This window comes from Neopelma chrysocephalum, unplaced genomic scaffold, assembly GCF_003984885.1.
Source record: "Neopelma chrysocephalum unplaced genomic scaffold, ASM398488v2 Primary Assembly neopelma1_60, whole genome shotgun sequence".
Classification (NCBI taxonomy): Eukaryota; Metazoa; Chordata; class Aves; order Passeriformes; family Pipridae; genus Neopelma; species Neopelma chrysocephalum.
The window spans coordinates 5805064-5820315 of record NW_020897715.1 but is presented as its reverse complement, the minus strand read 5'-3'; the positions used below and the strand labels follow the sequence as shown (position 1 = coordinate 5820315).

Below are 15252 nucleotides of genomic sequence, written 5' to 3'. Positions count from 1 at the left end.
TTTTCAGGTTTCTGGAAAACAAGGTGATAAATAAAATTATTTCTTTACTCCATACTCTGTGGCTAACAAATTTAGGAGACAAGAGAGAAAGCAAGAATCAATCCCAGGAGAGCAGGAAATTTCTTCCTATTCAGCTTGTAAATGAATTTCTGTATGTTTTGATCACGTTAATCAAACACATTCGGTAAGTCCTTTGTTTTTGTTTTTAATCAATTTGCATCTTGTCCTCTCTCCCCTTTGAAATGTATTAAGGGCAGAAAAATTTCTTGATCTCTGGTAGTTCCATGCTTTTTTCCACCTTCTGTTTGGAAGTTGAGTAGTGAATTTGGATGAGATTTCTTTGACAGGAAGGTTTAGCTGTTTGATGACATGAGGAATAAAGTAACATTTGATGCACAGTTGCTTTTAAGTTCTACATCCTTAATTCCTGACCATATGGACTGTAAGGGGAAAAAACCTTGTACTTATTTTATTAATTAGCACACAGAAAAATACATGGCACTTGTGTTTTCTGTTCATAGGACTAATCTCGATCTGGCCAAGCTGACTCAGTTCTTTAGCACCCTCCGTTCTGTGCTGGAATATCGTGCTGTGGTTGTTGAGGCCTTCAGGGAGATGAGGCGTTTCACAGTGAATGAGGGAGTCCTCTCCAACAGGGAGGTGCTGCTGCTGCTGCACAAGTGGAGCCTCATCGACAGAGACTTGCAGCTGCAGGAGGACCTGCAGGCCCTTGCTCAGAAATACCAAATCAAAGAATTGCTCAGTAAGTGCTAAAATATCTCAGAGAAGGAAGACTTTGTTGAGGCTGTTATAAACCAACCATATAAGGAGGCAAACTTCCCAGGAAATAGTGTTAATAACTTTAGTTGGATGATCTGATATGGCTTGGTGGAGGAGGAAGTGAAATAGAGAGCCATTTTTCAGGTCTTCCTTGCAGCAATTTCTAACTTTAACACAATTTGGAAGCTTTGGAGAAACACAGTTTTAAAAAGGGAAAGAGCTTTAAAATGAAACTCAATTGCCTGGTATCAGGCTTTGAGAAACTGTATTCTTAAATCTTAAGAAGAAAAAGCAGTGCCTGGAGGTTTTGTGCTCAAAGGTTTGAATCGTTCTCAGTGTGGATGGGGGATCTGAAAGTGATATATGGGTAAAAACAATAAAGCAAGGGGAAATTAAATAGTTAATTTTTCAGTGTTTGAAGGAAGGAAAAATATGTCTGGACTTGTGTGACTTTTCCTGTGATCTCTGTGAATAAAATGTCCAAGTAACTTGGTGGTGAGAGGTGTAATAACAACACTGGTTTCCTGCACCTACGACTGCTCTTGGTGCACATTAAAGCTTCTATAGGTTTGTTTAAATGTTCTGTATCAGTTTAATTATGAAAGTATCACATATTTAAGGGATACTGTAAAAGCTTCAGTTTTTCTGAAGTTTTTCACACCCTTTAAAACTCCTCAGAAAGACACGAAGAGAGTTGTTGTAGTGACATCTGTAACTTACTGTATGTGTGGGTTTAAAACACAAGGTGTTGCTCCAAGCCTTGAGGGCTTCTCTCACCTCCAGGCTGGGTGATCCCGTTCAGAGCAGTGTTCCAGTCTGGAGTCCCTGGGAGCTGCCCAGAGCCCATTTGAATGGCACAGGCTCCATGAGGCAGCAAAACGAGGCTGGTACTTACCCTTTTAGCTACTGAATCAACACAGGAGACCACCTTTCTCGCATAATTTTATAGCAGGAGAGTACATAGATACCTTTGGAGTATCTGATATTTGTTTTGGTGGTGGTTTTCTTCTTACAGAAAATATTAAAGACAAGAACAAGCCCCAAGCCTCTTCTCGCGCATATCGTCACATTCGGAAGAAGAATGGGGTAGAAGATGATGACACTGCTGCAGACCTGGAAGTGTCTGAGCTGGAGAAATGCAGAGACCATCTGAATTCCATATTTGCCCACTGGGAGCCTGTTTTCCCAGCGCCACCTGCCAAACAGGGAGGGGAACCCCTCAGGCCCAATGACCTTGGGGATGACTCAGTCAGTCTCACCTGTGCATCCACTCTCATGGTCACGAAATGGCTGGTGAAGTCCATGGTGGAGTACAGCCTCAGCGAGCAGAATGTGTCACTGGTGCTGCGCTGGCTCCAGGGTTGTGTCGTGCCACAGCCGGTGGCCATGCGGGAGATGCTTAGGGATGGGACACTGAGGAAGAACCTCTTCAAGTTCTACACCCGGGTCTGTGAGGCTCAGCTCTCCAAAGAGCTCCCTGTGCTCAGCTCCATCATGCTTCAGCTCATGGATGCTCAGGGCCTGGCCAACAGCTTCCATGAGCTTGTGAAATCCTTGTGCCTCTCAGCCACGACAGAAGAGGATGAGAACAAGAAAGGTAACTTGTCTCTTCCTTATCTCTCTTGTTACAAGGCAGTAATGGGAAGAAGTAGGGAGTTCCATGGTTGTTTTTAATTCAACAGACCATTTTGAAGTTTGCCCATGTCCACTGGAGCTCATAACTTTCCAAGGTAGAACCTGTATGTGTGGTGGGATGGGCTCAGTGTGGGCAACACAGAAAAGGGTCACACTTGTGGGGCTTTCTGACAGTACAGCACTCATACTCCCACAAAGAAAATTCCCTTTCGAGGACTAAAATGGAGTTAAGTTCAAAAAATACCATTCCAAGGGGAAAAACAGTCTGCATCAAGTCCATGTGGTCATGGATGCTGATCCATGTACTGGTCAGTGTTAGCAACTGACAGATTTCAAACTGTTTTATTTAAGGAAGCTGACAGGAAACTGGTTTGTTTCCTTTGTGTGAGGGGAGTCATTGACTTTGCGTGGGCAAACCCCCCAGATTTTCCATCTGGGGAAACAGGAAACTTTTAAACCATAAGTCTGGAGGTAAATGGTTTGATATTACTATGTGGAAGTATCTGATTTTTCTTAATTTGTCTTCCACAGCTGTTTGTGTATTCCTGACATCCATTTACATCAAGGACATGTGGCTTGGAGCACAGGAGCCAGATATGTTAATAACTCATGTCAGATTGATCTGCACTAGTGCAGATGGTGAATTAAACGATGATGACTTGGAAACTCAGGAACAAGGAGAAGAAACTATTATGTCTCTTTGCAAAACCCTTTACTTGGCAACATCAGGGCATTAATTCAGAAAACTGACTCTTAATCTTTAATGTTCTGTGCTCTGCCATCGTCGCTGTGAGCCGTGAAACCCTCCTGAGCTGTCCCAATACAGACCTAACTGGTTTGGTCATAAAAGTCAGTATTTTATTATTGTTTACTGAGCAAACTCAGAGGGGGAAAATTGTATTCACTATCTCTCAGTGGGACATTGAAGTTCCAGTATGGGAACATGACATTTATATAATTTTTATTAAGGCATTTTTAACTTTATGAAGAACCAAAAAGACTGTTTCCTGCACTCCGGACCCGTGTCCAGACACAGTTCCAGTCCCTGTGTCATTAAAGTCCATCCTCTCTCCAATATAAAATGGGGAAAAAAGGCTGCAGAACGTCCCACAATGTGGTGTAAGTGCAAAGAAAGAGGAGCTGGAGGTTTAGCCATGATGATTTACTATTTCTTGAAGAACCCAGTTTATTTCATACCAAAACCAGTGTGAATAAAAGACTGAACACTGGAATCATGGTGGTCTGTGATTCTTCTTGGTTTTAAATGATATGGCTTTTGAAAGCATTTATATCAGAGCTGGTCTATTGTTATTATCCTTGTTTTTTCTTAAATTAAAAAAAGCCCTGACCATCAAGGCTGCTGGAACTTGCAGCAAAGGCCCATCTTCTCTCCACTTGGAACTGGTGAGAGATGGAACTAAACCCCAAGGGACTTGCTGCTAATTGATCATTTGTTGGTTTTAGTGAAATCTGATAGATAGTTCTGGAATGTGGCCTGGAGAGCAGGTGAACACACCAGTCCAGATCTGCAAACACGCAGGACCTGAAGCTTTGAAATGTAAACCAGGATTTATTAAATTATCTCACAACTACATGCTGTGCCCAGGTCCTTTGTACAAATTCTGTAGAGGGAAAAATCAGAACTGCACGTTCCTTGTGATGTGTATTGAATTTGTTCTGTTTTTTAAATGAAAAACATGAGACACAAGTAATGAGATTGCTTTTACATTTGAATATTCTTGTCCTAAAGAAGCTGTCAGCTCTGTATCAGGACTTGAGTTAAAAATAATATTTCTTAAAAAAGCTGAAAGCCCCTTAGAGGCTACATTTTGTTTCAGGGGGCTGACATCAGGAAATCTGTGTGAAGAAAAAAACCCTTATTTTCCTTGATTACAAAAACCAAACAGGTACAGTGAAACCAAAGGAATTCCAAAACAAAAGATGTCTTTCCATCTCACCTAACTGTCAAAGAAAATACCCATGACACAAAGGGAGGGGATTTTTTGGTTGTCTCAAGGGCCTGAGCACACTCCACAGTGGTTTATAGTATGATATGTCGAGATGTTTAAAGAAATGAGGTAAGAGCATTCCATCAACCCAAGGATAGGAGGGATCACACTTGGGGACATGGGTTAGTGGTGGCCTTGGCAGTGCTGGGGAACAGTTGGATTTGATGTTAGAGGGCTTTTACAGCCTAAACAATTCCATGATTCTCTGATTCTAATGGAGGACTCTGGGGGCAGGGGAAATAAAGTGCTCCCTGTGGAAAGCAAAGCACTGGGAAGCTTTGAAATGGGTACATATGGAATGTCACGGGAGCAAATGCATTGCTCCCCCCCTCCCCTGACCCCAAGTTGGGTGCTATAAGCCAGGGTTGTGTTTTGCATATTATTTATTATTGTTTATATACTTCATACTGTATTTCCAGGTAATTTGAAAGTTAAAAAATAAAAAAGGTCTTTTTAGTGGTTATGTGCTCTGAGCCATGTTCCAGTGCAACCTGTGGAAGAACACCTGTTGTCATGAACGGGAGTATCCACATCTTCCAGAAATCCCCTTGAAATCCCCTTGTGGAGTAGAGGATCTTATAAAACAGGGTGATACAAGTCTGTCCTGAGTCAGGGAGGAGGATGCTGGAGCAGGCAGGCCACACAGAACTGGTCAGGAGAGAGATTCCAGATGGGGCAGGAATGGTTGAAGCTGCTGCATCCTTTAGGAGGAAAATGGGTCTGGATGGTCAGGTTTTCTTCAGAGTGTCTTTGATGACACTGTGTGACTGCAGTGGAGTTACTATTGCAAGTAATTCCCAATTTGCAGCGGGAGAGCTGGTGCCAGCAAGGGAGTGGATTCTTGTCTCCTGTGAGAACTCCCTCAGCTCTGGCAAAGAGTGAGGGGGCCCCGAGAGGAGGGGGAGGCTGTTGTGGCCATCTGAGTTGGCTAATGGAAACACTTGGCTCTGATACCTCTGTCCATGCTGCACCATCAGTTTTTGCAGCCTTTCCTCTTTCTCCACACTCAGTGTGGAAAACCACCCAGCAGCCTTCACACCTGGGTGGGTTTCTGAGCCCAGCACCACTCACAGTCAGTTTGCTCACACAGCAAACTGCAGCAGTGTCTTATCTCTGGGGCTAAACAAATCTGAAGATTTAAAAAACAAACCAGCAATACAAACAACTGCCTGGCGGGTTTGGTCTGTCTCTTGTGTTCAAGGCTTTGATAATGGAGCCCAACCCACCTGCTCTGGCACCATCCTGGCCCACACTCCCACATGAGGCTGCTCTGGCAGTGCTTCCCTGGAGGAGTTTTTGCTGCCTACTTGGGGATGTGGAATTTCTATGCCTCTCCTCAAGTTTCAAATGAGTTTTGTGTTGTACTCAGCCCAGGAACTTGCTGTGTAGCCTTACCTCTCTTCCAGCCCTCGCTGCCTTCCTCAGCCTGACTCTGCAGACCAGCTTTGTGCTTCGCGGAGCTCCGAGGGCATCTCAGCCTCTCCAGTTCTGCCTGGGTTTGGTGGGGAGGAGAGCTGGGAAGAGCCAAGGCCACTGAAGGGAGAGGGAATGTGAGTGTCTCTTCTGACTCTGCTCCAGCTGAGCTGGACCCATCCCCTCCACGTCACCAAAACACTGCCGTGACCCTCAATAGTTCTGTCAAACTATTCATCAGCCTCGTGCAGAAACATAGTGTTGTTTTTGTGGTTTTGCCAGCATTTTCTTTTGATATAAAATACATTCTCCTGATATATGACACATATTCCCTTTTTCCAACACCTTGGTAACTGGCAGATACCATTTCAAGACTGTTCAACACTGACGGTTTCTTTACCATTGACCATTTCAAAAGGGAAGCAAGAAGCAATTGGTTGTTGGTAGCAAAACTGTATTTCCAGGTAGCAAGTAAAGTAACTGTTTATTCAGGAAGATAATTAGTGCAAACCACCACATGCCATTCGCTTTTTAAAGGTTCTTCTAGATAAACAGTATTTTAATAAATTTTAAGTAACCCAAGTATTTTTTTGCAAAAGTAAATAAAGGGTGTGTTCTATCCTTGGGGCAAGTACTGAGCCATTTTACTCAAATATGGCCATTAGGACCTCCTCTTATGCATCCAGGGTTTTTCAGGTTTGTTCTTTGTTGAAAGACATTTTCCTTTTTTTCCTGAATCCAGGTGTTTAACAGGCAGTCACAGCACTGAGCTTTTCTCTGCAGCCACGGGAACTGTGCTGCTGGGTTGGTTTGACCTCTTCCAGTTTTACCTCAGGCTCAGATCCTTCCAGGAATGCCCATTTCATCCGAAAGTGAGACAGGTGTTTAAGAAGCAACCACATCTGAGTATGGGCTCCTGAGGTCATCACAGTGAGGCTGTTCCCCATTGGAACTGCTTTCTTCCATCTGGCTCCCTACAATCACTTGTCTGGAATGTGTGGACAGAAAAAAGTACAGCTATCAGGGATGTGTTTGGAAGAGAGACAGTCTCAGTTTCAACAGAAAGTACATCAAAGTTTTAAAAAATAAAGAAGATGCTGCTTCTAACACAGAAGACATTGAATCCAGCATGAGAGAAGCTCTTGGAATTCAGCTCTCTTCATCCACCATGAGAACCATGTCCTTGCCTGGAAATGGAGTATGACCAACAGGAAAGGTATGAGGCGACTCCCCTCTCTCCCTCAAGATGGGACCTTCGGTCCAGCCCTTAATTCGGTCCTTTAGCGAGATTTTTAAAGAGGAAAGTAAAAACTTTGCTATGACTTGCTCTGTACCAAGGGTGAAGGGAACTGTCACGGCTGCTTCCGGGAAAGCGAAGAGGGATAAGAGCTTCCTGGGACTGTGAATGGGTGTCACTGGGGGCAAGAACAAGAGGGATGTGAGATATTTGGGAAGGGTTGCCTGACACTGGGGTTGGGAAAAAACAAGACACAGCTCTAAGGGCTGGTGGGGAACTGACCAAGGAAATGGGACAGACCTAGAAAAGAATAGATAGGACTCAAGTAGCAGGAAATTTCCAGTGTACAAACAATAACAACTCAAAGATATGTGGTTCTGCCAGAAAAAGAAGTTAGTGGTGGGGTGGAAGGGGTGATATGAGAAGAGCAGAGTGCACCTGCCTCCTCTCCTCTTTGAGCCCTCTTGCCAGCAGTTTCCCAAACTTCACCCTTAAAAAGTAAATAGCAGATGAGTCCTGACCTAGAAGCAGTAAGTTCTAGTTAACAGGGCTGAAGACAAGATCTCAACTACTACTGTATCCTTAGGCATTCAAAGGTGGTGAGGAAAATTACACTGGGAAGAAAAATGTAACCCAAAAATGACAATGGAAAATTTTTGAAAAGCCTTATTAATGTCCTGGAGCCATCCTAGCTTCAGAAGGGAGAAAGAAGACATCTTGGACTAAAACCAAGTGTTTCATTGGCTACATAAAGCTAATAACCAAAATCTAAAAAGCAAGATAAAGCAAACGGGAGAAAGTGAAATATAAACTTTATAACCTCAAATTTATATTACTTGCAAATGAAAGCTTAAAATATCTGTGCCTGACAAGACTAGCCCAACAGAGACTTTGCTTAATGGTAATTCAAAAAGCAGAAACAAAACCCCAAAGTCTCAGCAACAGGCCCAGCACAGGTTTGAGAGTTTCTTTGTTATGCTGCCAGTGTATTCTATTCATTTCTTTTCTCTTTCTTTGACAGAAGCAAGACAAAAAAACTCTTACCAAAACAGGATATTTCCAGTCCATTAAGTAGCCAAATACCATCAGCTAGCTATCCATGTTTTAAAATCAGCTGGAAAACTTGCATCTCAGAGACCCAGGGACTGTCTGAGGAGAACTCTGGCAGGGTCTGTTAATCATTAGCCATCCCTGGGACAGCAGGGAGATTGGAGGAGGCTGGAAGAGTTCCAGAGTCCCAGTACTCAGAGTGACCTGGTCAAGCCAGGTCACTCTAAGGCAGTGCTGTGACTGACCTCGGCCAAGACAAAATCACAGAATTAAATCTGAGATAAGATACAACTGAAATAGTGATTCAAAGGGCAGAAAAGCTAATTCCAGGCAGTGCAGATCTAGAGAAAGCCAAGTAGAGTGAAAAATGTCTGATGTCATTTTTTGAGGGAAGCATGATTTGAAAGACAAAGGCAGCTTCATATCCGTGATTACTGTGAGGGTGATGAGGCACCACATCTAAACACTGAGTGGAGTTTCTTACTGCGGGAGGTCTGTGTGGAGCCAGCAGAGCTCATACTGCCAGGGAGCCCAGGGGCCCTGGAGTGAACCTCTCTGAGAGCAAGAGGCTGGGAGGAGGGATGAGATAGACAGATCTTCCAACTCTCTGGGCACCCAACTTGGGGTTTTTTTTCCAACATTACGCTGTCTGGACAGCCAGAAAATCTGGGTTGTGCACAGCTGCCAGGAATGTATAGCCTCCAACAAAATGCATGGGAGACCAGTGTTCCTCTGGAGAGGTCCAGGAAGGAACTTGCCCTGGCCCCCTTCCACTGAGTGAAGGTCCAGCCTTAGCCGGGAACTGTCTCCAGCCACTAACCCTCACTTTTCTGCATCATTTTGGATGGTAAGAAACACCACTGAAGCAAGTGTTAATGCTGGCTCTGGATCCCAGCAGCGTGATCATCAGTTGCCTTGGCACACTAATGGGTTTGAAATCATTGGTCCCATGCCCCAGACCTTTTGCCTTATTTCTGTGAGATAATGTAATGGTGACAAAGGGGACTGGGACATGGATTCCACAACCTCCTCCCCTCTTGCGTCTCAAACTCACCCATCAGACTTAGCACCAAATTCTTTGGTATTGCAGAGCAATGTGTGGTGCAATCAGATCACGGAGTCGGATCCAGGACCTCTCAGTGTCTCTAACCAAGGATTAAGCTGTGGCACAAGTAGATATAGGCCTTTTGGAAGACACTTTGACACTGGCTTGCTTTCTGTGTGGATATGCAGGTTAAAAAAAGCAGACTCTGCTGTGGAGGGTGGTGTGCCCTTGCCAAAAGGGGAGACCTTTGGTGATGCAAAAATTGCATCAAAAGAGGTGAGACCAGCAGGATGAGGGAAGGGATTCTCCCTTTCTGTTCCACTCAGGTGAGACTCCAGCTCCAGCTGTGGGGACCACAACACAAAAAAGACATGGAGTTGCTGGAGACAGCCCAGAGGAGGCCACAGAGATGCTCCGAGGGCTGGAGCAGCTCTGCTCAGGAGCCAGGCTGGGAGAGCTGGGGGTTTCAGCCTGGAGAAGAAAAGGCTCCAGGGAGACCTCACAGCCCTTTCCAGTGCCTAAAGGGGCTCCAAGAGAGCTGAAGAGGGACTTTGGACAAGGGTCTAGAGGGACAGAACAAGGGGGAATGGCTTCCCACTGCCAGAGGGCAGGGTTAGATGGGATATTGGGAAGAAATTCCTCCCTGTGAGGGTGGTGAGGCCCTGGCACAGTACCCAGAGAAGCTGTGGCTGCCCCATCCCTGGAATTGTTCAAGGCCAGGTTGGACAAGACTTGGAGCAACCTGGGATAGTGGGAGGTGTCCCTGACCACGGCAGGGGGGGTGGAACAGGATGAGCTTTAAGGTCCCTTTCCACCAAACCCATGCTGTGTTTCTGTGATCCTATGAAAACATAACCTTCAGGGACACCCCAGGGATCTAGCTGACCTGTGGTGGGGGTTTGCTCCACATTCCCCTGAAGCACAAGGTGCACTCATAGGACCCGCCTGGCTTGAAAGCCAGCTCCTCTAACCTGGCCCTGAGCAAGCTGGGAGAGCACACAGTACCCTGCATGTCCCTGGGAGCGACAGAGAGATGGATGAGAACAGAAATGGTGAAGGTAAAAGTTCTCCAGCCTTGACCAGTGACGTGTGTGTGTGTTTGTTGGGTGAATGTATCAGAATTATCACAGGGAAAGAGACAGGAAGTTTCCATACAGATATTGTGTGACTGTCATGCCAAGGGTAAGGGGAGGATGACAGGGAAGGCTGGTGGAAGTTTACAGGAATTATTTCTTCCAGACATCCCATTTGGTTTCATTGCTGGAACTGGGAGAAGGGTAACTGAAGTGGGGCTTAAAAATCAAATGGAACTCAACCAAAAAGGGCAAGTTTTCTGTGTGTGTGGGTGTTGAATACTCCCTTCAGTCCTAGAATTGTTTTCTTACAGTATATTTCAAGCTTAGAAAAATGAAAAGTCTAAGCAAATCTCATCCAATAGTGCTTTTCATTAATGATTCCTGGGCACTCCACAAAACATTCCTAGACTTGCCTTGTTCACAACAGCTCTTTTGAAGGCCAAAATTGAACATATCAAGGATAAATATGGATATTTTTAAGCCAAGTATTTCACTCAGTAACATGATGAAAAAGTGGAAAAAAATCTTTAAAATCAATATTTTGTTTAAGTCTCCCAAACACACTGAGATTTTCCTGTATACAGACTTCTCCTACCAGTTTTTTAGGAATAGTAAATTATTGGGAACATACCTCCGCTATCCTGCAATTTTATGTCCATTTCCATGTTTCTTGTGTTGTTAGCCTGCCTCCTGCTTTGTGGTTTACTTGGGTAAGCTGCCTTTTTTAAGGCTCCTTGAGAAACCAATGGATTTGAGCTGTGTTATGTCACCTGCAAACCTCGTCAGTTCTTTTTATGCAGGTGATTTATGCAAACAGTGAATGGCTGTGGGTCGAAAGACACTCCAATCAAATAATTACGTAAAGAGTGTCATCTCTGTGCAATTATAAATGTTGTATGTAATTGCTGGATCATTCAAGGGAGTGAATGTCTCAGGTTATTTTATCACACTGATCTGCACTTACTTTATGTCTGGTTGTACTTACTTTACTGGAGTTGATCCAGAGCGGGACATACACAGCAAAATGAGAAAAAGTAACGTCACGAAGGCAGCAAGTCCGACCCAAAAGGCGATGACAATGGAGTCTGTGGACACAACACAGTAATCCTGTCACCAGTACCACAGCAAGTACAAAACACAGCAACATAATTTATGGTCTCTAATAAAGGTGTGTCACTTGATTGGTTCAATTTCTCCTTTTAGGGAGAGGCATCTGATTGCCAGTTTGTTAAAGGTCGTGAGAGCCTCCTAACAGGTTATTGTAACAGGGCAAGGCCAGGGCTGAGGGATGGGTCGGGAAAAAGCATCCAGTCAGTATGCTGGTGACTAGAGCTGTGCAGATATTTGGATATGGTTCCTTTTACATAGCCACAATGCAGGATGCAGTGTGGTGCTGAAGCCTGAGCTGTCACTGCCAAATCCTGCTTTTAGGGAAAAAAGTACAATCCAAGATCTTTAAGATGATGCCCTAAGAGAGGGAATTACAGCCTTGAAAGCATTTTATACCAAGAGAAATACTAAGAAAAGCTTGTTGAAAAGTGTCTGTGACCCTCACAGCACATCAGTGCAGTGGAAGAGAATGTGACCCTTGCCCTGTTCAGCTGCAGTGCTTCTGTAATCATCATAAAACAGTGCAAAAGGCTGCCTGCTTTATCAGGACCAAGTGGTTTCTTTAAGAAACAAGCAAGAGGATTCCCAGTGCCAAAGTATGTGTTCAAAAGTGGGAAAGGGGAGCATGAGGTGGCTAGGGGAGCAAAGGAAGCTGCTTTTTAATGAAAGCTACAGTGCTGTGTAAAGTACTGCCTGAGCCATGGGCTTGCTGAGAGATGGGATGAATCCACTCCTGCCCCAGGAACACATTTGGTCACTGTTTCAAAAATGGTCCTTCCTGGGATCAGGGTGGTGGTGGCCAGTGCCCAGGTTAAGGCCTCGGGAAGGTTGGGTGCTCTGCCCTGAAGTCACAGCTGGCGACTCACTTCGACTGGGGTGAAAAGGAAGGGTCACTGACTCCAGAGACAAATATTGACCAAAACAAAATAAATCTTTCCTCTGAAAGGACAGAAAACACTATGTTCTTTGAAACAGGTCCAGTATGTTTGGTTGGGTGTTTCTTTGTGAAGAAGTTCATCAGAGCTACAAAGAGATTAAGGGAATTAGCCCAGCCCCTTTTAAACCTCAAACTGGGGCTGGCTCAGCTGTACCCTTATCAGAAAGCTGAATTTTGGCTGGGCTACTGAGAAATATCAGTGTGGAGGGGCAGCTTATTTTATTCCTCCTCTGTTAAAGAAAGTTTTATTGACCTTTAATTCAGAGAACGTTAAATTAGCACGTGAAGGCCAACATTCTGACATGCTCTTCTCCAACTTATTACGGAAAAAAACAACGGGGTGATAGTGGCCAACCACAGCTCCTCAAGGGAGAATTAGGGGACTTCTGGTAAAAAAAAATCTAAAAAGCAAGGTCATGACTCCAGGATATATTGAAAAGCTCAAAATTTTGAAGTGTTCAAAGCCACTGGGACAGAAGTGAAGAGTTTGGATTTATAGAATTCTGTATCAGAACTATTTTGGTTCCTTCTTTTAAGAGCAGATTTAATATGTTTCATGGAACTCACTGAAGTTAAATAATTTTACTCTAGGTCTCAGGGGGAGTTTGAACCAAAACTTCCTGGTTTTAAGTTCTGCAATTAAGATATTTTTTTAAAAAAAGTGGAATAATATATTTTAACAATAAATAAAAAGCTTTCCTATTGCTAAATTTTACCATTACCTTTTTTCTGTGTGTGTGCATGTTTTTAAATAGCCTATTAGCTCATGGGCCAATTAAGCTTTTTAATTATTTTTATACAAAATGGAGAGAGCTGCACAACGTTATTAATAGAAAACAAGACCACGATTTTACAGCTGGATTTAGATGCATTTTCATGGAACAAACAGTCTCACAAAGCTTCAGGGACCACCCACATAATGGAGGAAAAGAAGTGTAGAGATTCAGGTCTCTGTTTTACATTAAATAAAAACAACCAACAGGCAAAATTGAATTAGGGAGCTCCAATCCCATCCCAGGGGTTACACGGACTGCACGATTCACTCGGGCTGCCCCAGCAATGCCCCTGAACAAACACTCAGGTCCCACTGCAGTCACTCAGCAGAGACCCTCTGGAACATCAATATTTATTGGGTTACTCCGATCCTGGAGGTATCCTACATTTTTACAGACTTGGAATGCTTGTTGCTATCTGAGCAGAAATGACCACATTTCATCCTCAGCGCAAAAGGCAAGGACTTGCTGAACTTAATCCACCTTCACATCCCAAGAACATGAAGGCAATAATTCCAACTGTGGCTTCTGGAGATATAAGAATGTAAATATTATGCAAACACAGGAAAACCTACAAAGTACATTCACTGCTTTTACTCAAAAACTAACCAGCTGTGGAGTTGTTTCCCTTGGTGTTTTCTTTTTAACTGGTAACCCACTGTTCTCACAGTGGTATTTGGAGAAGGAAGAATAATAGTACCAAGAGGATGCAGTCTCCATTCCTCCTGGACTGCTGACACGGCAAAATGTCAGTTTTCATCTCCTTAGAATATAAAAACACCTGAAAGGTGGCAGACTTCTCAGCTTCTTTATGGGGACAAAATAAGTGGAAAAAAACCCAGTAAGAGATTGATTTACCCTGCTTTTAATGGAAATAAGGATGATAAGATCACTCATAAGGACATGGGGTAATTTCTTCCACAAAACTCTCAACAAATTTAAATCAAACAGAGGTGAGCATCTTGTCTCAGAAGTAGAGTTTCTATGAATTTCAAGAAAACAGGCAGCTGAGTAGAGAGAAATACCCAGGGAGGAAAGTGCTGTAACACAAACACTTACTATATACCAGGCAACCCAAATGGTAGAAAAATGTTATTAAGGAGAAGAAAAAAGTGGAAAGCTTAGATTCCTGATTTTTGGTGCAGTTTGGGTTTTCCCTGGTGGAATTTGGGGGTAATCATCTGCCCTAACTTTAAAATTAAGAAAATTAGAGAAGCTACTCATAGCCTGCCTGGTCCCAGCAGAACCATTTAATCTCAGCAAAATTGAACCAAGAGAGTTACATTAGAAAAAAAAAATTATGTGCCATTTCAAGTAACCATAAAACGATGTTGCGATTTCATTGTGCAAAACTAAGTGTGAGCTATAGCAAGGCGAAGGGGGTGAATACTATTTCATATCATATCCTTTGAAAATAAACTGCAAAACGCAGCAAAATCAGCTTCCACAGGAGGACAGCATTTTCACAATAATGTATATTATTACTTTATTCATTCAGCAACCCTAAATCAAAGGAGGAAAGATAAAGGAACAGCTTTTGTTCCTGGCTAGTGGAAACATCCATTTCTTTTACTAAGGCTCCCAATGTTCGTGAGTTGCAATGTAAACCTGAGGTTGCAAGACAAAACCACAAAAGTTTTATGAAAATCTCTGCTCACTCAGTCAACTTTGTTGACAGCAGGGTACAGGTAGCTAACATCCCAAATTACAGATTTGCAAGTCATCAGATTTCCCTTGAGCAAACAACTTCAAAAAATCTGTCCTTCCAAACAAGAGTTAGTATCAGCAGTCTTAGAGTTTCAAATGCTGGAAGATAAAGTGCAGAGTTTCAGTGTTAGTAATTAACCAGTCTGAAGGCAGACACCCATCTCTACAAACCATGCCCCGGCACGGGCTCTATTGCAAGGAAACAAAACCAGGTCAGTCAGACAAGCTATGCAACATTTCACCTGTACTAGATTAGCACCTACTACTCTACAATACTTACATTTATTAACCTTCAACTTGCTTCCATCTACTGGAATTGGATCTATGTAATCCCAATAATATTCATACGACCAAAAATACTCAGAGGAGTTTGTTCTGTTAGCCATGCCAGCAGTGCATTTTAAGCTAGCTCAGAGCTCCAACCTAATACTCTTGCTTCATTGTACTTCAGTGCCCTCAGAAAGAGAATTGCATAACTGA

General features: G+C 43.4%; 2 protein-coding genes across 5 annotated transcripts in view; one reads left to right on the top strand and one right to left on the bottom strand.

The window, feature by feature from the left end:
• Positions 1-3647, top strand: part of URB1 (URB1 ribosome biogenesis homolog) — a 41851-nt gene extending 38204 nt beyond the window's left edge. The window contains exons 36-39 of the mRNA XM_027680908.1: positions 8-184; positions 522-763; positions 1796-2377; positions 2947-3647. Of these exons, the coding sequence (XP_027536709.1) occupies positions 8-184; positions 522-763; positions 1796-2377; positions 2947-3152 (1207 nt within the window). The 3' untranslated portion in view covers positions 3153-3647. The remainder of the gene's footprint in view (positions 1-7; positions 185-521; positions 764-1795; positions 2378-2946) is intronic.
• Positions 3648-4789: 1142 nt separating this feature from the next.
• On the bottom strand, positions 4790-15252 carry MRAP (melanocortin 2 receptor accessory protein). 4 transcript variants are annotated; one of them, XR_003533802.1, is made up of 3 exons: positions 8119-8340; positions 5820-6825; positions 4790-5125 (listed from the first exon to the last, which is right to left on the bottom strand). XR_003533802.1 is itself a non-coding variant. In XM_027680909.1 (3 exons), exons 1-3 carry the CDS (start codon positions 15156-15158, stop codon positions 5846-5848), a joined length of 318 nt encoding a protein of 105 aa, XP_027536710.1. In that variant the 5' UTR covers positions 15159-15252; the 3' UTR covers positions 4790-5845. The 4 variants fall into 4 exon arrangements, 2 of the variants coding, with proteins under 2 accessions (XP_027536710.1, XP_027536711.1); XM_027680909.1 differs by lacking the exon at positions 8119-8340 and adding exons at positions 11231-11330; positions 15053-15252 and having other exon boundaries at positions 4790-5957; XM_027680910.1 differs by lacking the exon at positions 8119-8340 and adding exons at positions 11231-11330; positions 15053-15242 and having other exon boundaries at positions 4790-6825.

Coding starts and splice junctions, on each gene's coding strand:
- MRAP (XM_027680909.1), bottom strand. CDS start 15,158: ATGGCTAACAGAACAAACTCCTCTGAGTATTTTTGGTCGTATGAATAT. Junction 11,331..15,052: donor CAAGTTGAAGGTTAATAAAT/GTAAGTATTGTA, acceptor TTGTGTCCACAG/ACTCCATTGTCATCGCCTTT. Junction 5,958..11,230: donor TCTGGATCAACTCCAGTAAA/GTAAGTACAACC, acceptor CTCTCCCTTCAG/TGGCCTTGGCTCTTCCCAGC.